Source organism: Juglans regia, unplaced genomic scaffold (assembly GCF_001411555.2).
Source record: "Juglans regia cultivar Chandler unplaced genomic scaffold, Walnut 2.0 Scaffold_662, whole genome shotgun sequence".
In the NCBI taxonomy this organism is placed as follows: domain Eukaryota; kingdom Viridiplantae; phylum Streptophyta; class Magnoliopsida; order Fagales; family Juglandaceae; genus Juglans; species Juglans regia.
Genome location: NW_023361478.1, coordinates 1 through 23,703, shown reverse-complemented (window position 1 = coordinate 23,703; position 23,703 = coordinate 1). Strand labels below are relative to the sequence as shown.

General features: G+C 36.2%; 2 protein-coding genes across 2 annotated transcripts; both read right to left on the bottom strand.

The window, feature by feature from the left end:
• Positions 1–3,616: 3,616 nt before the first annotated feature.
• LOC118346088 lies at positions 3,617–8,144 on the bottom strand (the record flags this gene model as incomplete). Its single annotated transcript, XM_035687092.1, has 4 exons — positions 6,498–8,144; positions 6,029–6,181; positions 4,854–5,470; positions 3,617–3,779 (listed from the first exon to the last, which is right to left on the bottom strand). Coding segments are annotated over exons 1-4 (2,580 nt in total), but the record flags the coding sequence as incomplete, so codon positions are not given.
• Positions 8,145–18,044: 9,900 nt separating this feature from the next.
• LOC109020853 (alpha carbonic anhydrase 7-like) lies at positions 18,045–22,175 on the bottom strand. The gene is made up of 7 exons (XM_035687093.1): positions 21,807–22,175; positions 21,493–21,710; positions 20,250–20,356; positions 20,047–20,161; positions 18,913–19,077; positions 18,732–18,785; positions 18,045–18,363 (listed from the first exon to the last, which is right to left on the bottom strand). Exons 1-7 carry the CDS (start codon positions 21,898–21,900, stop codon positions 18,274–18,276), a joined length of 843 nt encoding a protein of 280 aa, XP_035542986.1. The 5' UTR covers positions 21,901–22,175; the 3' UTR covers positions 18,045–18,273.
• Between the last annotated feature and the right edge of the window lie 1,528 nt (positions 22,176–23,703).

Genomic DNA, 23,703 nt, shown 5'->3' with positions numbered 1-23,703 from the left:
GTGCGCAGCAGGAGCGTGGTATTTTTGGTTGTAGTCAGGAGTTCAGATTGTGCTGATTTTGGAGAATTAGTGGTGACTTGAATTTTGACAAGATACTTGTAATTGGAGATTAATAATTTAGTTGTGCAATTTGTTATTGATGGTTAGCTTTGGAAGTGGCTATTAGGTTACCAAAAGTAGAATTCAATGGAGGTTTAGAAGTTGTAACATAGGTGTTGATTTGGAGTTGGCGGCAATAGTTTTTGCTCTTAAGATTTGGCGGCATTGTCTGTATGGTGAAGCCTGTGAAGTTTTTACTGATCACAAGAGCTTAAAGCATCTGTTTACTCAGAAGAATCTCAATATGAGACAGAGACGGTGGTTAGAGTTGATTAGCGACTATCAATGTGAGATCAAGTATCATCCAGGAAAGGCGAATTTAGTCGCTGATGCTTTGAGTAGGAAATCTCGACAAGTGGATGAAGCAGAGTCATCGGATTTGGACTCTCTCCTTTGTGGAATGAGGAGACTTCTTATCGAGAGTTCACAGCAAGAGGAATTGTTATCGTCAGTCTTGGATGTCCGAGTAGTGGATTTTGAAGAATTGAAGACTCTTCAAAGAAGGGATCCTACATTGTTAGCTATCAGGAAAAGAGTCAGGAAGTCTAGAGGACCCTTGAATTTCAGCTTGGATAAGGATGGTATTCTTCGGTTTCGGGATCGTAGAGTGATTCCCCGAGATTCTGAATTTAAAGAGCGGATTTTGGCAGAAGCCCATGCGGCTCCTTATTCAGTTCATCCAAGAAGCACGAAGATGTATCGAGATTTAAAGAGGAATTTCTGGTGGGAAGGAATGAAGTTGGACATCGCTTTGTTTATTGAGAAATGTGACACGTGTCGTCGAGTAAAGGCTGAGCATCAAAGACCTGCTGGTAGACTTCAACCTCTCCCTATTCCTGAGTGGAAGTGGGATGATATTTCTATGGATTTTGTTGTAGGTTTGCCGAGGACTCCTAGTGGGAAGAACTCAATTTGGGTGATTGTTGATCGGTTGACCAAGAGTGCCCATTTCTTGCCTGTTAATAATACTGACTCTTTGGGTAAGTTGACTCGATTATATGTCAAGGAGATAGTGCGTTTGCATGGAGTACCAAAGAGTATCGTGTCAGATCGGGACCCGCGGTTTACGTCCCATTTTTGGAAGAGCTTGCAGGCGGCTTTAGGCACTAAGTTGAAGTTTACTAGTGCATATCTCCCTCAAACTGACGGTCAATTAGAGCGTACTATTCAGACTCTAGAGGATATGTTGCGGTCTTGTGTCACAGAATTTCAAGGAAGTTGGGAGAATCATCTACCGCTTATTGAATTCTCTTATAATAACAGTTTTCATTCTTCCATCCAGATGGCCCCGTATGAAGCTTTGTATGGAAGGAAGTGTAGATCACCCTTGTGTTGGGATGAAGTCGGCGAGAGTAAAGTAATTGGGCCTGAGATAATTCAAGAAATGAAGGATCAAGTTCAGTTCATAAGGACTAAAATGGCAGAAGCGTAAAGTCGCCAGAAGAGTTATGCAGATACAAGAAGAAGAGACTTATCCCTTGAAGTAGGTGATTGGGTTTATCTTAAAGTCTCTCCTATGAAAGGCGTTAAGCGCTTTGGTAAGAAAGGAAAGCTCAGTCCAAGGTATGTTGGCCCTTTTCAGATCGTAGAGAAAGTTGGGCTTGTTGCTTATAGAGTTGCCTTGCCGGATTATTTTGGGGATGTTCATGATGTGTTTCATGTGTCTTCGTTGAAGAAGAGTTTTGAACAGCAAGAGCCACGTTTTGTTGACCCTGAACGCATTCAACTTCAGCCTAACCTTACTTATGAAGTTGCCCCGACGCAGATTGTAGATTGGAAAGAGCAAAGATTAAGGTCCAAGACAATACCTATGGTGAAAGTGTCATGGGGTGATCCGTTGGCTCAAGATTTCTCATGGGAAAGAGAAGCCGACATGAGGGAGCATTATCCTTACTTGTTTGATTGAAATTGTCGGTACGTTCTAAGTATGCTCTTGGTTGGATTTTGATCCTGTCTTAGTTTAATGTTTGACCTTGCTAATTTCGAGGACGAAATTTTTTTTTAAGGGGGGGAGGATGTAACACCCCGTATTTTAGTGTATTTTTATTGAAGGATTATTTTTATGTTATTCAAAAAATTATTCTCTTGTTTTAAAATTACTGGATTTTAATTGGGTTATTTTTATGATTTTTAATTTGGTGAAAATTATTTTTATGTGCTTTCTTAATATTTATTTATTGTTATGTATTTAAATTGCTTTTAATATTTAAATTAATTACTGTGAGATTTAATTATTTCAATTTGACTTTACCATTACGTTTAAATTATTTTATTTAATTTGTGGTTTTAAAATCGTTTCCGTTGGATCATTTTCGTGACCCAAGTTATGAGGATTGGACCTCATTTCTTTTCCCCTATTTTTCTTTTCCTCCTTTTCTTTTCTTTCTTTTCTTTTTCTTCCTCCTTATTTCTCCTTCTTCCCGCGCGAGCTGCTTCTCCCTCTCTCCCGTGCGACTTCGGCTTCCACCCAGCCCACCGCCGTTGAGCCGGCGGTGACTCTCACCGCCCCCTCCTTTCGGTTCCCCTGCCGCCGGCGACCTCACCCTACCAACCTCACTTCCATCCAAGTCGCCGTTAGCCCCCACGAGACCCACGAAGCCGCGGCACTCTTTCCGCCGTTGCGCCGCCGTCGCACCGCCATTGGCCACCATCTTCCTACCACTTCATTGATATGAACTTCACCAACAATTGTGATGAAACCCGATAACAATGATGGCTTGGAACCCCAAGATCGTATTGACAAGATTTGTTGAGCCTTGACCAGTCACCCAACTAGATGAGAACCAAGACTACGAAGGATTGAAAACGCCACACCCAGAAATCAGAATCAAGGTGATAAGTTTGGAGCTTGAACGCCACAAGATTAACTTGATAAGTTCAAGGAGTTCTTTGAAGAACCAAGAGGAACACAAGACCTCACAAAAACAAATAAGTTTCTGAAATTTCCAATCTGCTATTAAAACTCGAAATAACCCCTTTATATACTTGGAACAACCCTCCAAGAATAGGAAAAGTCATAACTACAGCTTTAAAAGCAACACAAATATTAACATAACAAGTCCCACGAAATTTAGGCCTCTTGGACTTCTAGAGGCAGCCAGAAATGACTAAATGACTAAATTCAATGTATTTCACGTACCCAGGCAAGACCAAGTTCATTCACCTATTTAATATTCTTGAAACTTAACAAATTCACGTCCTTTAATGGTCAGACCATTCATCATATTTCTATGTGCTAATTAGCCTCTTCAATTGCCTTGATGACATGGATTAAGTCTTGAATATTATTTGAGCCCATCTTGGTCTTTTTAGAATCAGCCCAATTCTCTTGGATTAGCCCATTTAGTGCTTCCTCGAAACGTTTGGCTCTAAGTCTTGTAATTGGGCCACTAGGAAATGACAAAGGGTCTTGTACAAATTCAGCTCCATTCCCACTTGTATGATTAGCATGTCCAACTCCTTGGTTTGCATCATTCTCCCCCTCTTGAGAAGGATTTGTCCTCAAATCATCACCTACATCAAAAGGAGACAAATCAGCAACATTAAAGCTTGCACTGACACCATACTCACCTGGTAAGTCAAGCTTGTAGGCATTATCATTGATGCGTTCTACTACTTGAAATGGCCCGTCACCCCGAGGTAGGAGTTTTGAACGCCGCTTCTCTGGAAAACGGTCCTTCCTTAAGTGCAACCAAACCCAATCTCCTGGTTGAAACACTACCTTCTTACGTCCCTTGTTGGCTTGATGGACATATTGTTTAGTCCTCCTTTCAATGTTCAGCCGTGCCTTTTCATGAATCATCTTTACAAATTCTGCCTTCTTTTTGCCATCTAAGTTCACACGTTCACTCAAAGGTAAAGAAGTTAAATCCAAAGGTGACAATGGGTTAAAGCCATAAACAATTTCAAATGGTGAAAACTTAGTTGCAGAATGTATACTTCTATTGTAAGCAAATTCAACATGTGGCAAACAATCTTCCCATGCTTTCAAGTTCTTTTTAATGATAGCACGCAACAAAGACGACAAAGTTCTATTTACTACTTCAGTTTGGCCATCCGTTTGTGGATGACAAGTAGTAGAAAACAACAACTTAGTTCCCAGCTTTCCCCACAAAGTCTTCCAAAAGTAACTCAAAAACTTTGCATCCCTATCAGAAACAATGGTCTTAGGCATACCATGTAACCTAACAATTTCTTTGAAGAACAAATCAGCTATATGTGATGCATCATCAGTTTTATGGCATGCAATGAAGTGTGCCATCTTGGAAAATCTATCTACCACCACAAAAACTGAATCTCTCCCCCTCTTAGTCCTAGGTAAACCTAAAACAAAATCCATAGAAATATCAGTCCAAGGTTCACTAGGTATTGGCAAAGGGGTGTACAAACCATGGGGTTTCAACTTAGACTTAGCCTGTTTACACGTGATACACTTCTCACAAATTCTTTCCACATCACGTTTCATATGAGGCCAAAAAAAATGTTCATGCAAAATTCCTAAAGTCTTAGCTACACCAAAATGACCCATCAAACCACCACCATGAGCTTCTCTCACAAGCAATTCGCGCAAAGAACATATTGGCAAACACAGTTTATTTTCCCGAAACAAAAATCCATCATACCTATAAAACTTACCAAACGCCATTTTTTCACATGCATTGAACACATCACCAAAATCAGAATCTTGAGCATACAATTCCTTAATGTATTCAAAGCCAAGCATTTTTGTATCTAAAATGGAAAGTAAGGCATACCTTCGGGACAATGCATCAGCCACCACATTTTCCTTACCTTGCTTATATCTGATCACATACGGAAATGTTTCAATGAATTCCACCCACTTGGCATGGCGTTTGTTCAACCTTTGCTGTCCTTTCAAATGCTTCAAAGACTCATGATCTGTGTGAATCACAAACTCCTTTGGCCATAGATAGTGTTGCCAATTTTCCAAAGCCCTCACCAAGGCATACATCTCCTTATCATAAGTAGGGTAATTTAGGGCTGCCCCACTCAACTTTTCACTGAAATAAGCAATTGGACGGCCTTCTTGCATCAAAACAGCTCCAATTCCTATGCCTGAAGCATCACACTCAATTTCAAAAGTTTTAGCAAAGTTAGGTAAAACAAGCAAAGGTGCATTAGTTAACTTTTCTTTGATCAGACTAAATGCCTTTTCTTGTTCTTTTCCCCACTTAAACGGCACATTTTTCTTGATGACTTCAGTAAGAGGGGCGGCTAAGCTACTAAAATCACGCACAAACCGTCTATAGAAGCTAGCTAAGCCGTGGAAACTCCTCACTTGGCTGACTGTTGTAGGCGTTGACCACTCTTGGATTGCCTTCACCTTTTCCTCATCCACCTCAATTCCTCTCTTACTAACAACAAAACCAAGAAACACAAGCTTATCCGTGCAAAAGGTGCACTTTTTGAGGTTAGCAAACAACCTTTCTTTCCTTAGAATTTCCAAAACAGATTTCAAATGCATTACATGTTCTTCCAAATTTTTGCTATAGATCAGGATATCATCAAAATACACAACTACAAATCTGCCAATAAATGCTCGCAAAACATGGTTCATCAAACGCATAAATGTGCTCGGAGCATTAGTTAAACCGAAAGGCATCACTAACCACTCATACAAACCATATTTAGTCTTAAAAGCAGTTTTCCATTCATCACCTTCTTTCATCCTAATCTGATGATATCCACTCTTAAGATCAATTTTTGTAAAGACACAAGAACCATACAATTCATCCAACATATCATCTAGTCTAGGAATGGGATGACGATACTTTACCGTTATGTTGTTGATGGCTCGGCAGTCAACACACATCCTCCATGTTCCATCCTTCTTGGGAACTAACAGCACCGGAACCGCACAAGGACTCATACTTTCACGCACAAACCCCTTCTCCAATAATTCACTTACTTGCCTCTGAAGTTCCTTGGTCTCCTCGGGATTACTCCTATAAGCAGGTCGGTTTGGAATTGATGCACCAGGTATGAAATCAATTTGATGTTCAATCCCTCGGATTGGAGGTAAACCATATGGTACCTCTTCAGGAAGGACATCTTCAAACTCCTGCAAAAGAGAAACAATATTGCTCGGCAAAGCACCGACGAGATCATTAGTACATAAAAGAGCCTCCTTGTACATGAGTACAATAAGGGGCTGGTGTGAAAATAATGCTCTCTTGATCTCACTTTTTTTTGCAATGTAATTGAATTTTTCCTCTCTTGCTCTCACTATAGCCGAAATCCTCTCTCTTTCTTTTTCACTCTGATCAATGTTTTTCTCTCCTTTTTTTTTTAAGTCTTTTTTTTCAGTTTCGGCCTTCCTTTCCTTTTCCTTTTTTTTTTTCATTCGAACTTTGTAACTTTAATTGGTCCTCCCTGACCTGTTTTGGAGTTAATGGCACAAGAGTAATAGGTTGCCTATTAAGAGTGAAGGAATACTTATTTGTGAATCCATCATGCGTAACCCTCAGATCATACTGCCATGGTCTTCCCAACAGTAAATGGCATGCGTGCATAGGAACCACATCACAAAGCACCTCATCCTCATATTTGCCAATGGATAATGCCACCAACACTTGTCTTGTCACCTTGATTTCCCCACATTCATTCAACCACTGAAGCCGGTAAGGTTGAGGATGTTTCAAGGTAGTTAAAGCCAATTTCTCCACCAAATAAGTGCTGGCTACATTTGTGCAACTCCCACCATCGATAATGACACTGCAAACTTTGTTATTTACAAAGCACCGAGTATGAAACAAGTTCTCCCTTTGGTTACTTTCTTCCTCCTTAACCTGCACATTGAGAACTCGCCTTGCAACCAATAAATCTCCAACCACAGCATTTTGCTCATCGTCAGCATCCTCCATAGATGGCATATCATCATTATCTACTTCTTCCTCATTTTCTGACTCAAGCTCTCCTTGGGCATTTATCACCATCACCCTCTTGTTTACACACTGGCTGGCTATATGTCCGCGCCCCTGACATTTAAAACATTTAATATCACGTGTTTTAGAACTTGAAGTCTCGATTGTACCTGAAGTAGTGGCGGTCTTTAAGTTGGCATTCTTAGAGGATTCAAATTTTGGCTTATTTTGTTGCTGCTCGTCCCTTTTTGGAGTTGTCTTCCACGAGCTGGTTGTAGCCATAGGCAGTCCCCTCCTAGCCAATCCCTTTCGTTTGAATTGTTCCTCCACCTTTATGGCTTGATGCACCATATCTGTCAACTCAACATAGTGCTGCATCTCGACTATATCCGCAATCTCACGATTTAAACCGTGCAAAAACCTAGCCATGGTGGCTTCCCGGTCCTCTTCTACATTAGCCCGGATCATAGCTACCTCCATCTCCTTGTAATACTCATCCACACTTTTAGATCCTTGAATTAACCTCTGTAATTTTTGATACAATCGCCTATAATAGTGGCTGGGTACAAAACGCTTCCTCATAAGCATTTTCATTTCCTCCCAAGTGTCCACGGGTGGCTCTCTATTCCTCCTCCTATTAATCAGTAATTGATCCCACCACACAATGGCATAATCGGTAAATTCAATTGCAGCCAACTTAACCTTCTTTATCTCTGAGTAGTTGTGACAATCAAAAACCATCTCCATTTTAGTTTCCCACTCCAAATAAACTTCAGGATCATTTTTACCTTGAAAAGATGGGATTTTAATCTTTATATTTCCTAAATCGTTATCCCTCCTAGGCCTACCCATCCTAGCTTCTCTATTTCTATACCCACGCTCAATCCTGCCTCGGTTCAAATATTGCTCATCAAACTCCTCCGACTCCGCCTCTCCATCAACATTCCGCCACGGACCACGCCCACCATGCTGCCTATTGTGGATGTCATGTTGCTGGCCCCTAGGAGTTTCCGCTTCTACCCTGTCCAACCTTTCGTGAATAGGTTCTAATTCAGCCCTCAACATACGCCTCATCTCCCCTAACATCGCTTGCATTTGGAGGTTTGGAACTGGAGGTTGTCGAAATTCTTCGGTTGTGTCTTCTTCTTGATTATTAGACATGTTTTAAAATCTGCAAACAAAGTTAGAATCCTCACAAGCACTCCCTCACGTGTTTCACTCAAGAATTGATACACTTGCACTCGTGTTTTCACTCTAAACGGCTTTTACCCTCATATGGTCTCGCACACTCTTGCCTTTTTCCACTCTTCTGTGTCTTCTTTAGTTCTTAATCGAACTTCAAGAAACTCATTCAAAATAATCCAGCAGCAATTCAGAAAATAAACAACCAAAACTCATCAAAAGTTCAAGTACTTGAATAAGGTGAGATACAAGATTGAAAGGAAGAAGTTTTCTTACTGGAATCGTGTACCCTTTTTTTTTTTTTTTTTAAACACAGCAGGAACAGGAAATAGAACGAAAATAAAAGATAGACAAACTTATCTTAGAACCAAAGCTCTTGATACCAAAATGATATGAACTTCACCAACAATTGTGATGAAACCCGATAACAATGATGGCTTGGAACCCCAAGATCGTATTGACAAGATTTGTTGAGCCTTGACCAGTCACCCAACTAGATGAGAACCAAGACTACGAAGGATTGAAAACGCCACACCCAGAAATCAGAATCAAGGTGATAAGTTTGGAGCTTGAACGCCACAAGATTAACTTGATAAGTTCAAGGAGTTCTTTGAAGAACCAAGAGGAACACAAGACCTCACAAAACAAATAAGTTTCTGAAATTTCCAATCTGATATTAAAACTCGAAATAACCCCTTTATATACTTGGAACAACCCTCCAAGAATAGGAAAAGTCATAACTACAGCTTTAAAAGCAACACAAATATTAACATAACAAGTCCCACGAAATTTAGGCCTCTTGGACTTCTAGAGGCAGCCAGAAATGACTAAATGACTAAATTCAATGTATTTCACGTACCCAGGCAAGACCAAGTTCATTCACCTATTTAATATTCTTGAAACTTAACAAATTCACGTCCTTTAATGGTCAGACCATTCATCATATTTCTATGTGCTAATTAGCCTCTTCAATTGCCTTGATGACATGGATTAAGTCTTGAATATTATTTGAGCCCATCTTGGTCTTTTTAGAATCAGCCCAATTCTCTTGGATTAGCCCATTTAGTGCTTCCTTGAAACGTTTGGCTCTAAGTCTTGTAATTGGGCCACTAGGAAATGACAAAGGGTCTTGTACAAATTCAGCTCCATTCCCACTTGTATGATTAGCATGTCCAACTCCTTGGTTTGCATCATTCATCCCCGACCTCTTGGCAACCCTTTGGACCCAACCCCGGCTCCGATCCGTTACCGGTGAAGCCCCACCAAGTCCATCTCCGATTTCGGCGTTTTTGGCCTTAAACCACCATTTGCGCCGTCATCCACGGCAAACCACCACCACCATTGGCTTCACCGACCTCTCTAGGCCCTACCCTATCATTTTGGGGTCTTCGTTTGTCTCCGTTGAAAAGTGGGTATTTGTGACCCACGGCCACAGTGTATTTTACACTGTGGTGTTGCTCAGACGTCGCCTTTTTCAGCTTCGTGATCCTCCGGAAATTATCATATAGCGCTGTAAGTATTTCTCCAAAGTATTCTCATGAATTTTATGTATTTTTGCACTAACGCATTTCACTGTATTTTTTGGCATGCCGGACTGAGTCCGAGGAGTACGGGGGTCGGATGGATTTATGATTGGAGTTGTTTGGGTTGGTTTGATTGGATTGGTTATTGGTTATTGAGGAATGTGGATTTGTGTTGGTACATGTGCATTTCATGCATGTTCATGTTTGTAAAGGAAAACTGGGTTTTCGTGTATTGCATTCATGTTCATGTGTTTATGAAAACTGGGTTTTCATGTGAATGATTTGTTGGGTGCGTGTGTATCACGAACCCCAAGCCGAGATGGGGCATTATCTCGGTGGAGCTCCTCTGGTTACTCGGGAGCGGAATAAACTGAGTAACGTCCCCTGGATTGTCGCTGGGCGACAATGGGATCGGACGAGTGATTCGTGCCGACTCCGTGGTCCTTCTGCTGGCGGGGACTAGAGGATGTCTGGCCATGTACGCGCTGGGCGCGGAACTGGGCATCGCTCGTTGTGTAGTGGATGTACCCACGAACGTGTTGGGCGCGTAAGTGGGCATCGCTACAAAGCCAGGGTGTGCGGATGACCCATAGGGGAGATCATGGTGCATACACTAAAAATGGACTATTTTCTGGGAAAATAGCGTGTGTTGGATTTTGTGTAATTCATTTTCTGGGAAAATGTTTTACGGAGTATTTTTGGGCCAAATGAGATTTTTGGCGTGTGTTGGAAAATTATCATTTTCGGGGAAAATGATGTTTTGAGAAAAATGCATATTTCATCATATGCATGCATGTTAGTTGTATTAAATGCATTTTATTCCTGAGAATTATTTGGGTTATACTTACCTGCGGTACCATTCTGTGGTAACGCAGATTTTGATGCAGATGAGGAGGAGGAGGGTGAGCCTGAGGAGACGGCTCCGCCCGAGGAGTGATCTGGGATCACTATTTATTGTTATTTTATTTTACCCTTCTGTATTTTCGGGACATGTGTTAACTTTATTTTGGATGACTGTATAACTACTTTTAAAACTTTACTGATGTTTACTTGTATTTAAATTCTGGTACTTAGTTGACTAATCCGCTGCGTTGTTGTTGTACACCGTTGCATGTACACACACTTGGCACTTTCGTTGGGATGTGTGACCGTGTTGTCATCATCCCGGCGTCTCGATTCTCGTGTTTTCCTTATATGGGGGTCGGGGGCGCCACAACAGTCTTCTGAGACCATGCTGTAATTGTGGATGTTTATTTCATTAAGTATATATGGGTTATGTTTTAAATATTTAGGATATTATAAGTTTGGTGCATAGTATTGCTCAGAAAAAAATTATCCGCTGCGAATATTACATAATGCTATATGCATGTTAGGAACATTGCATCTTATATGTCATGAACGGGCGCAGATAACCTTGTGTTGCACCTCCCGAAACTTCGGATATCCATCCGATCCCAAGCGGAATTTGGAGGCGTCACATCATATGTATGGCACCTCACAGATCCCCATTAGACTGTCATAACCAACTAGTTTCGTAATCACATCTAGTGTGTGAATACGCTAGAGATATTCTCATGATGGTTCGAATTAACCATTACCATGAGCCAAAGTTGCACCCACTAGTTGAGGTGTTCAAATACTTCACTTATGAGATTTTTTATCTCATTAGAAGTTCGTTGAGTATTCTTTGTCAACCTAGGGAACTTCACTTCATTATTAATCACTCCAAATTGAAAAAATGAGTTTCACTAGGATAATCCCCGATCCTAGCATTGGATCGTCGTGATGAAATATTTTTATGTTATGCTTGTGACAAAAACATATTTCATGACATGTAATCATTACATTTTCATGCTTTGTGCAAAAGTTACATATAATCATAACACATCATACTTGTAACCATGTAAGTGGCTGAATGCTTATGACATATATCATATGACATTTCATGATAAAAAATAACATTTATAACATGAAATATAGATGTTATCCAAGAGTAAGTTAGAGGCCAACTTAGGAACTCCTTTAATTCTAAAAATTGTCGTGGCTGAAATAAAAGCTATACTAAGGTTAGGAATTATGAAAATTCCGTAGTTTAACATGCGAAGAATAATATTTGCAAATCTGCCCTTAAACATTCTGAAATTGCAGTTATAACCATAAGCTTTCACTATCGGTCCCAAATTTCACAAAACTTCACAAACCTCAGGTATTTATTATTCTAGATCTATTTCTAACCTTAGAATTACATGAATCATCAACCATTAAAAACTCATCAAACCCGAGACATGTAATACACCAAATTTCAATATGTGTGATTTAAGCCTATGATCTTAATGAGTTATTTTGATATGAACGTTAACACTTATTCAAAACACTAAGGGTACGTTTGGATAGTGAAAAGTGTTGAGAAGTGTTGAGAATGTTTGTAAATAGTTATGAGTAGAGATTGGAGTGAGTTTGTGGGTCCCATTCAGAGTATTTTGAGTTGTTTGGATGTGTGAAGTATATTGAGTTGTTGACTTTTGAGTAGGTAGTTGAAAAATGTGTGGGTTCCATAAATATTATAGTGATTTTATTTTTAGTAATAAATATTATAATGATTTTATTATAGTGATTTTTTAATATTAATAAATATTGTAGTGATTTTATTTAACTTTTATATATAATAATGATAAATATTATAATGATTTTATTTTTAATTTATATATAATAGTGATAAATATTATAATGATTTTATTTATATATATAATAGTTATAAATATTTTAGTAATGTTATTTTTTATTTATATATTATAGTGATTTTATTTTTTATTTATATATTATAGTGATTTTATTTTTTTATTTATATTTAATAGTGGTAAATATTATAGTGATTTTATTTTTTATTTATATATTATAGAGATTTTATTTTTTATTTATATATAATAGTGATAAATATTTTTTATTATTTATATATTATAATGATTTTTTATTTATATTTAATAGTGATAAATATTATAGTGATTTTATTTTTTATTTTTTATTATAGTGATTTTATTTTTTATTTATATATTATAGAGATTTTATTTTTTATTTATATATTATAATGATTTTTTTATATTTAATAGTGATTTTATTTTTTTATTTATATTTAATAGTGATAAATATTATAGTGATTTTATTTTTTATTTATATATTATAGTGATTTTATTTTTTATTTATATATTATAGAGATTTTATTTTTTATTTATATATTATAATGATTTTTTTATATTTAATAGTGATTTTATTTTTTTATTTATATTTAATAGTGATAAATATTATAGTGATTTTATTTTTTATTTATATATTTTAGTGATTTTATTTTTTATTTATATATTATAGTGATTTTATTTTTTATTTATATATTATAGTGATTTTATTTTTTACTTATATATTATAGTTATTTTATTTTTTATTTATATATTATAGTGATTTTATTTTTTATTTATATATTATAGCGATTTTATTTTTTATTTATATATAATAGTTATAAATATTTTTTATTTATATATTATAGTGATTTTATTTTTTATTTATATATAATAGTGATAAGTATTATAGAATGTTTGTGAATAGTTATGAGTAGAGATTGAAGTGAGTTTGTGGGTCCCATTGAGAGTATTTTAAGTTGTTTGGCATGTGAAGTATTTTCAAAAGTTCGAGAATATTTGGAAAGTATTGAGGAATGTTTGGTACCCAAGCATAGCCTAAATCAAAACTTATTAACATGCTAGCATCTTATATTCATGTCATACATAATCATATCATCGTTATATGACGTGACCATCACCATCATAGAACTATATATCACAAACCAAGACTTAGCATGATGTTTCTACCTTTTCCTTTGCATATGAATAATAAGAACTCCAACTTTCTAACATTCTAAGTTCTTATGTCTAGTTAGTAAATAAGCATGAATAAGTAAATAACTCAAGATATGATGGGGTGAACTTCAATCATGTTGAAACCCTATACCTGATAATCATGCTACATGCTCCAACTAAGATATTAAGCTAGATCCGTAATATGACATGCTGTTTTTCTGAATTATACACTCTTGATCATCATAATCAAGCTTTAACAAAGTTCATAACACCATATTAACATATGTTAGTGCCATATATCAAGATTAACACAAGCTTATAAATAAAATACTCAAGATTGTACCGAAATCACACTTTCAAGAATATATCACATAAAACTCAACTCAAATCTCAGTTTCATGATTTAAATATTAGTTTAACATGATGATCTAACTTATAATAGCAAGAGTATGAAATATCTACTCACCAAACCAAAGCCTTGATGCTCACACAAACCAACTCTCCAAGCGGCCTTAGGCTAACCTCTTGGGTTCACTCTCTTCTCAAGGATCTATGGATATTTTGCTCACAAGAACCTGTACTACACTTAGTGATGGTGTGAGGTGAAGAGAGGAAAGGAGGGTGAAGTTAGTTATAAGGCTCAATTTGCAGAAGGAAGATGATAATAGACTTGAAGATGCCCTTGGTGGAGTGAGGCACAACAAAAATGGATCTCTAAGTTGATTGGAAATGAAGAAGAGTTAGCCACGGTTGCTCTAATATCTTTTCCTACACCTTTGTGGATAGATGAACTTAAGAATAGTTACTCCTTGTGTCCCTAAACTTCTGAGATTCTATCTAAGTTACAACAAGGGCAAGAGGGTCCTAAACACTATTCTTTGCAACAAGGGTTATTATTAAGGTAGGGAAGATTGGTTGTGATACCATCTTTACCTTTCCAGGCAAAAATTTTGCAATTCATTCATAATAACCCATAGGCAGGCCATGTAGGCTACCATAGACCTCTTAAAAAGGCTAGGTTGGATTTCTTTTGGGAAGGCATGAGGCGAGATATTAAGAAACTAGTGCAAGAGTGTGAAATCTGTCAAGTTAATAAACATGAAAATGTGCAGTATCCTGGCTTATTACAGCAATTACCTGTTCCAGATCTTCCTTGGCATGATATCTCTATGGATTTTGTGGAAGGGTTGCGGTTATTGATAGGTTAACAAAGTTTGCTCATTTCTTTCCTTTATCACATCCTTACACAGCCACTCAGTTTGCACAAGTTTTCTTTTCTGGAGTTTTTAAACTCCATGGATTGCCTAAATCTATAGTCTCGGATAGAGATCTAGTTTTTACCAGCTCCTTTTGGAGGCAATTGTTTTTTTTTGTAGGGTACTTCATTGTATTTTAGCTCAGCCTACCATCCACAATAAGATGGACAAACTGAGGCATTGAATAAAAGCTTAGAAACTTATCTAAGATGCTATGTTAGACAGAAGCCTAAAGAATGGTATCCCTAGTTGTCCATGGCTGAGTGGTGACACTACAACTCACTCTACTACAACTATTACTCCATTTGAAGCCCTTTATGGATATTCCCCACCTAAGTTGTTGTCTTATGTGCCTGGTACTACTCGTAATCAAGTTGTGGATCTCCAGTTGAAGTCTAGAGAGGAGATTTTATCCTTGTTGAAGGAAAACATTCATAAGGCTCAACACAGAATGAAGTTCTATGCTAACAAGAGAAGGCTGAGACTCTGAGAGGAGTTTCCAAGTTGGTGACTGGGTGTTTTTGAGATTACAACCCTACAGACAAAAATCAGTTTCTTTGAGGCATAATGTGAAACTTGCTCCTCACTTTTATGGACCTTTTCAGGTTTTGGAAAAGATAGGATCTGTTGCTTATAAGTTACAGTTGCCATCTTCTTCTTCCATACATCCTGTGTTCCATGTGTCATGTTTAAAAAAGAAACTGGATCAAGGCATTGCTCCACTATCAACTCTTCCCCCAACTGATGTAGCTAGACATATTCAACCAGAGCCTGAATTAATTTTAGAGAGGAGAATGAAGAAACAAGGTAATCGGTCTATTACTGAGGTCCTTATCAAGTGGTTGGGAGCTCTTGTTGAGGACAGTTCTTGGGAATCCTTATGGAACTTGAGAGGCCTTTATCCACACCTAGTGGTTAAGGTTCTCTAAAAGATTTTTTTTTTTTTTTTAATAATGTCTTGTGGACAAGAGTCTTAAGGGAGGGGGAATGTAATGGCTTTCTTTTTTTAGAAAAGTTTATAAAAGACTTTGTCGTGGGTGAGTTTCTGAAGAAGCAGTGGGTAGCAGTAGTAAGTATTGGGCTTAATGGCTATTTGAAGGATAACGGTTATTTGAAGATTGAAATGGTGCGTTGCTTTTAAGTCTGAAGAAGGAAATGGCTACTTGAAGTGGTGCCTTGCGTTTAATGATACAGGGCGTTTTGGCAAATAACAGACTCTTGTAAATGGAAGGAGATTGGAAAAAATAGAACTACGAAGTGAATTTTCATTGTTGTAAGGAGTTTGGAGATTACTCAAAAATCTCTCTCAGGAAATCAAAAGTAGATTTCTTGGTTTGATCTTGTGTTCTTTCTGTTTTCTGTTTTATTGCCTTATTGTTCTTGTTCCTGCACATTACTGGGTTCTTAATTCAGAAAGACCATTACATTCGGGGTTTGCCCACCCATTGCATCACGACTAGAATATGGCCACCCATGATGAAGCTGTGGCACCATTGGTCGGCTGGGATACCCTTCCTGGCCCAGATTTCTTTGGGAAGAACTTATGTGGGTACGCAAACGATCTCTTCCAACTCGACCGCATTTTCTACATTCTCCACTGCATTTGCCTTGAAAATTTTGTTGGGAGTCCTATGCAATTTCACCAAGAGGCTCTGGAATATTATGGTCATTTGTTTCCTCTTCTTCTTTTTTAACGACGGAATTTTCTATTCCTTCCGAAAAACCTGCTGATTTTCCTCTCATAATATTCCGATTATGAATATTGTTCTGGTTTGCCAACAAGAACCGCGCCATCTCCCTCAATTGAATCAAGCCTTCCCTGATCTCCTGAAAACTCTTCTCCTAAGAGTCTAGCAGGCATTGTAAGATCTCTTGTTGCTGTTCAAAAAGTGGGTCATCGTCCATTATCAACTCTAATACCAATTATTATGATTCGGCTTGAGCAGTAGATGAAGAACCCATAAATGGAAGATTACGAACAAGTAGAAACAACAATGGAGATAAAATTGTAGAAAATGAACTTCAAATAAGTTGGCTATGCCTTGGGATGTTCGAGGCTCCCAATTCCTCCAAATAGTTCCAGCTTCAAGCAAAATGTCTAGATCCTTACAATGAATTCCACATTTCTCTCATATCCTCGCAAGGATAACTATCAAACAAATAACGAAATGACACGTAGCAAGTGAAATAATTAACTTCAGAATTAACATGACTACAAGGAAATGAAATGCAAATGTTCTAGGTCGTAAAATGCAGCGTTGCAAAATAGGTTCATAACAGTTGTATAGAACCACATGTGATTCGTTAAAGCTACAACAATAAAGAGATTGTACAAAAGTACTCTACAATATGACGTAACTCCATGCGTGATGATATGAATCCGTGGGATTGGAATCCCTTGAACCCACAATCAATATGAAAACACTCCAACAAAACCAAAATTAAGTCAATGGATGGAGAACCTAGACCCAATGAGAACTCGTTTCAAGAACCTAGATTATATTAAAATCTAGACCCGTTGAAGAACCCGTCTCAAGAACCCAGATTATAAAGGAGGAACGCCACAAAGGTTGTGATTTACCTTTGATAAGTTTAAAAGTTCAATTAAGAACAAGAGGAGCAAAACTCAACTCACAATGAATAAATTCATCAAATTTCATAAACTTCTTAACATGAGGCAATAAAGAGTATTTAAACTAAAACCTAATTAAAATCCTAGCCAAAATAATGCCCCATCTTCCAAAAAAACCCCTGAGTGAACAGTGCTGTGGCTACAGTATGACACTACAGTAACTCGGCTACAGTAACCTCTTGAAACCCTAGTTCCTAAAAAGTAACTTTCCAAATAAGTCATTGGCCAAAATACAAGGCCATCCCAAAAACCTTAGTTCATAAGAAATAATAATTTTTCCAACTTGCCCTTGAATAGGTGCCCTCTTAAGTCTTTCTCATAATAAATCTAATTATTCTAAACTAATAAAATAAGTCATTTAAATGAATTAAATAAGTTGGGCTTTTGCTATCTCGTCCCAAGTAAATTGTATCGCCTCATTGATCTTCTTGGCTCTTGATCTTGTGATTGCCCCATCTATAACTTGTAAAAGATCTTTAAGACTAGGCCCACTTTGGTTTTCATCATGTGATCCGTTAAAATCTACTTTACAATAAAAATAACTTTACAATTTGACGAAGTACCATATCAAACTACATCAATTTGTGACATTATTTTGTGTAATCCCTTTGTAGCTACAATATTTTCCTTTTATTATTATATGCCGATCGAGTAAGAAATGCGTCTAATGTTGGTATTTCTATCTGATCGCCAAGAATATGTGCATTTTACCATAATCGACTAGCTTCCACGACATAATTCAGCAACAGAAATGTTGTCCGGAACATTAAATATAAAACATTATGCAAAACATAAATAGCTGGAGGCAGTGATAGAACACCTCGTCAGAAGTTTTGGGATCTTTTAATTTTAGTCATTTGTGTTTCTTGTATTTGGACCATAGAGGTGGATCTCCCGACGATTGAGGGGTTGAATCGGTCTTGAATTCCTCTCAGCGTACTGCCAATTTAGTAAATCAGAAGTTAGAAAGCTAGAATCTGCTTATTTTGATGCAGTTAAATAAATGTAGACTAAGGAGAGATTTGGATTTAGAAATGAGTTGAGATGGATTGAGATGGTTTGTGAATAGTAGAATAAAAATTGAATTATTTATTATATTTAGTGTGGAAGTTTGGAAAAGTTATTTTGGATTTGAAAAAGTTGAATTGTTTATTATATTTTATGTGAGAATTTGAAAAAATTGTAATGATGAGATGAGATGAGTTGAGGTGGATTTTGAATCCAAACCTCTCCTGAGCAACATTGTTTTCATTTGATTTTTGCCATTCAATCATAAAATATCTCGAGGAAGAAGTTTCGTTGCTTACATCATGGACCACCTCTCTAAGTATTTTCACTTGTTCCCTTGAGACGGTCCTTATCTGAGGGCACATTTTAAATGTAGTCAAGGGTCTTATTCTCGGCCACCCAAAAGACACAAGTAATTTAGAAAATTAAAATTAAAAACCCATTAAGACGGAATGACCATGTATATACTAAGCTGTTTACCTTTTTATAGATTGTCCAACTGACACCTTCAGTGCATGGCGGAACAGTCAGTGAGCCCATGTATCTGTAGTACTTCTTGCCACCCATTTTGATTCCTGTAGGATCAATCACCCCCATTCTTCGTTCTCCCTTTTTGTCACTCATGGACATTATATTTCTCATCAACTGAAAACCGTGATGAAAAACAATAAAACATGACACTCCATTTCGAACATATCAGCTAGCTAGGGATGTCCATGATGATGTGTGGGCACGGACAATGATTTTACACATCATTAGAAAAATCATGTTGATCATCTTCCCACATGTTACAAGGCTTAGAGATATTTGAAGAATGAGATGAGATAATAATTTTGTGAATAATATGAAATAATTTTTGAATACTAGTAAAATTGTTTAAGTTAAGATTTTATTGGGTTTGAGAAATGAAAAAAAAAATTTGAATAAAAATATTATAAAATTAAAATATTGTCAGAATATAACTTTTTTAAATTATTTTTATTTTGAAATTTGAAAATTTATTTTTTATGTTTTGTTTGGAAGTTTGGAAAAGTTGTAATGATTAAATAAAAAAGTTAAAAATTAAAAATTAAAAAGTGTTTGTATTTAAATGATGTTTAGAAATAAAATTATGAAAAATTTTAAGATAAAATGAAATGAGTTATATTTTCAAAACTCCAACCCTTTAGCGTCATGGTCATTTTTCTAGGAAATTTGTGATGATATTTATTACTAGTGAAGCTACAAAACTTGATTGACAAAATGCGTTGAAGATTCATTTGGTTACACAAAATCAAACTATCTCATCTCATCTTATATAATCATTACAATTTTTCTAAACTCCCACACAAATATAATAAACAATTCAACTTTTTCAAATCTTAAAATAAAAATAATATTAAAATTTTATATTATAATAATATTTTATTTAACTTTTAACAAAATATCTTATCTCATTTCATCTGAACTGCATATAACCAAACCAAACCAGGCCTGGTGTTGCCATAACATCATGTGGTGATCAACTTTTTTTTTTTTTTCTTTCTTGATCGTGAGGGGTTTGTGCAAAAGCATCATGAAACCAAAGGAGGGAAAAACAATGGTCATTTAAAATTGTTGCGGGGGAATTCGCACCTTTGAAATGAATGCATCGGGTTGACCAATCTTATAGAAGAGTCCGACAACAGCAATCTTATTTTTCACGCTGAGGTCCTTGGTTACGTGAACCATATGCAGCTCCAAGTCAAATCTGAAAATGAAAAGCATACGTTTATTATGTTGTTGAACAATTAATTCCTAGTTTTCCGCTATAAGAAAAAAGATATGGAGAAAGTGACCTCCTTCCATTTATGGAATGCTCAGAAGGTGAGTGCCAGTGGCCTTGTTGTAGAAAGTAATCAGTGCCGTTGATCTGTATTGATCCCGCATCACCTACCCATTGTAGCTGCATCCGTGACAAACAAAATGTCTGAGGGCTGCTACAGGGCCAGGCCATAAAATACTAATACGAATGCATGTCATTTCAACATTTAAGTAATACCAGGGTTTCCCCTTTTCTTCAACATCAAACTTTTACATATTCTAGTTCAATAAACAAAAACCCATAGATCAGAATATCATAACCGGATTACCTTTTCTTCTATTTTCTTCTTAATATCCATATTTTGCTTTTCTTTATATCACCTGTTCTTATATTTTGTTCTTAAAATTACAGGTTTAGAAATAAGGGGGGGAGGAAAAGTAAAGCTAATATGAGAGCTTGTGGAGTTGGGGTGGTGCCTATCTAGATCTCGCCTCTGAGCATGAGCACCAGTTTTGTCGGTTAATTTGAAAGAGTATTGATACACCTACAACACCTTATACAACACATTGTACAACAATGTGTTGTATAAGGGGTATTATTGTAAAATCATCTTATAAAAATATAAGATGATTTTACAATAATACCCCTTATACAACACATTGTTGTACAATGTATTGTATAAGGTGTTGTAGGTAAATCATTTTCCCATTTGAAAAGAACTGGGTTATAAAGGTTCTTTCTCCCCACCCCCCCTTTTCTAAAGGGATCAGGATTCAGGAAGCAATACCCTGTAGGTGGCTCACCCACAGACATAGCAGCCAACTGGCAAATACTGCACCCAAACAGCCTGCATTCACATGGCGTCTTGGTTTGTCACTTGTCAGGACAGCGCAAGGGCAATAAAATGTAGTGCGACAGCTTTTTTATATAAAAGTAATCTTACAGTTTCTATCAGATTTATTTTATAATAAAAAATAATTTTATAATTTGATAAATCATGACAAAACAAATCAATTTATAAGATTATTTTTATATAATGATTTTGTAGTCAAGCATTTCTCATTAAAAGTTCATAATTTTTCTATTTATTCGTAAGAAAGTGGAAGGAGGAAAATGGAACAAAAGGAGCTCCCGTTCAGATTATAGAACAAAAGGAAAAAGGAATATCGAACAAAAGGTACTCGAGTTCAATCTCTGATGTAGGTGTATGCGCGAAGGTAATAACTAAAGGATATAATAAACATAATTCATAAAGTTTGGGAGCTTTGCTTCCTTACCGAAATGTCATGTCCTCTGTTCTTGACAGTGGCATTACAAGATTTGTAGTTCCTTTTTAGTTGCCCTGACTTGGGGATCAATTTCACTCTCTGATTCAACAAATCAATGGGAGATTGCATGCCTCCATTCTTACAAGCTGCCCAATCTTTCCTGATGTCTCCCCAATGACGTGGCCCCTTATCGCTTCCTTCTAAATAATCAAATTCTCTCTCATTCTCTGCACCATGTTAAGCTATAGCTCGTTAAATAACTCACAAGCAAAATTAAGAAAAACAATAACTGAGACAACATATATATGCCTGTTCTGCATTACCAACTTCTTGAGATCTGGTTGATGGAGAATATGAGAAAAGAATTGCGCAGACTAAAAAGCTTGCTATAAAGATCGGCTTGCTTTGATTCTTCATGCTTTGCAAATGTTGAGGGCAAAGAATTTCGTTGTAAGTTGTAACTATTGCTAAGGGAGAGAGAAGACAATACTGATTTTCTGTTTGGGGTATGCTCTGACAAAGGACGGGGGTCTCTTACATATAAGATAATACGTAATAGAGGTTGTGTAGATCGAGAGTAGGGAACGAAAAGGAAAAGTTTTTCTAGAAGTTGGGTTCACGTTCACGTGTATGAATGCGAGAATCTACTGTAAACAACACCCAAGAAGAAGTTTCCTGGATGTATAAAGCTTTCCAGCGTATGAACGTGAAAGCCTGGAAAATAATTTACCAAGGGCTCGAGAAAATTAGAATATTTCATAATTCTGTCAGTAATATCAAAATAATTTGGGTTAAGATATTTTATTAAGTTTTGAAAAATGAAAGAAAAAAATTAAATAAAAATATTATAAAGTTAAAAAATCACTTGAATATTATTTTTATTTTAAAATTTAAAAAAATTGTATTATTTTTTATATTTTGTTTAGAAGTTTAAGAAACATATATTAAGTTATTGAGAAGTTTTTTTCAATTAGGTACTGTATTTATTGATTTTTTTTCAAAAGATTGGACGGCGCTTGGGAAGTGCGAATATCATTTAGTTTTTTTAAACCCATTATAAAATAACGTCGAATATTAGGTAGTCCTGATTGTTCTAATATAGAATACGAGTAAACCAATAAGGCCAGCCAAGCAAGCATGGGTCATAAGGTCCAACCAACTCTTAGATTAATATTACTTTTCTTAATATTTTGGTGATCATGTTGACTATTTGATTCAACCAGATTTCCTAACAAGTTAATTGTGTATGTCTGAGTTTGTTGCATACGTATTCCGCGTAAGGATTCATATTAATTTGGGGTATTAGTGAAGTACGACCACTACTAGCATTATTTTTCGTCTGGCAATTAGGTCTGAGTTTGTTGCCTATTCCGCGTAAAGATTCATACTTGGCGTATTAATGCACGTACGGCCCGCATGCACTAACATTATTTTTCGTCTGGCAAGGGCTCCTCATAATTAATAATACATGGATCTGAAGAGTGAAGCCACTGGTGGCAGCTTGCATCCTCAACGAGAAGTACTTATCCTGCAGTTTTTAAGGGAGAACTGCAACGAAAAAGGCGTCATTGCAAATAGTCTATTTTTTGTTGTTGTAAATAGTGATCTATTTTTCTTCACAAAAGACTATTTACAATGATTTTTATTCGTTGATCTATTGTCGCAAATATCGCGTGAGCAAAAGTCAATCCCAAGGAAATATTTTTTCATTGCAAATATTTGTCTTTTGTAACGAAATAACAGTACCGTTACAATCTTAATATGTTTATATTACCCAAAAGACAAATCTTTACGACCTCCCAATACTCCACATTTCACATTTTTTTTAATTTTTTTTTATTAAATATTTATTGTATGAAAAATAAATAGAAATTTTAAAATAATTTTAAAAAACTAAACTAAAAAAAAATTTAAAAAAAATATTAAAAAATTTAAAAATTTAAAAAAAAGTGTAGAGTGTGGAGTGTGGTGGAGATTGTGTAGTAAAACTCTACCCAAAAAATGAAACTATTCGCAACGAATATATCTTGTTGTAAATAATATTACATAAAAGAAAAAAAATTACAATATCAGGCATTCTGGTCGTTGTATAAATAATTATATTCTACAAAAATAACATTAAATTTTGTAGGTTTGGGGGGTGAGATGAGAATTTTGTGTTTTGTTTTGAAATTTAAAATATTAAGTTTTAATATTATTATTGTTTTGAGATTTGAAAAA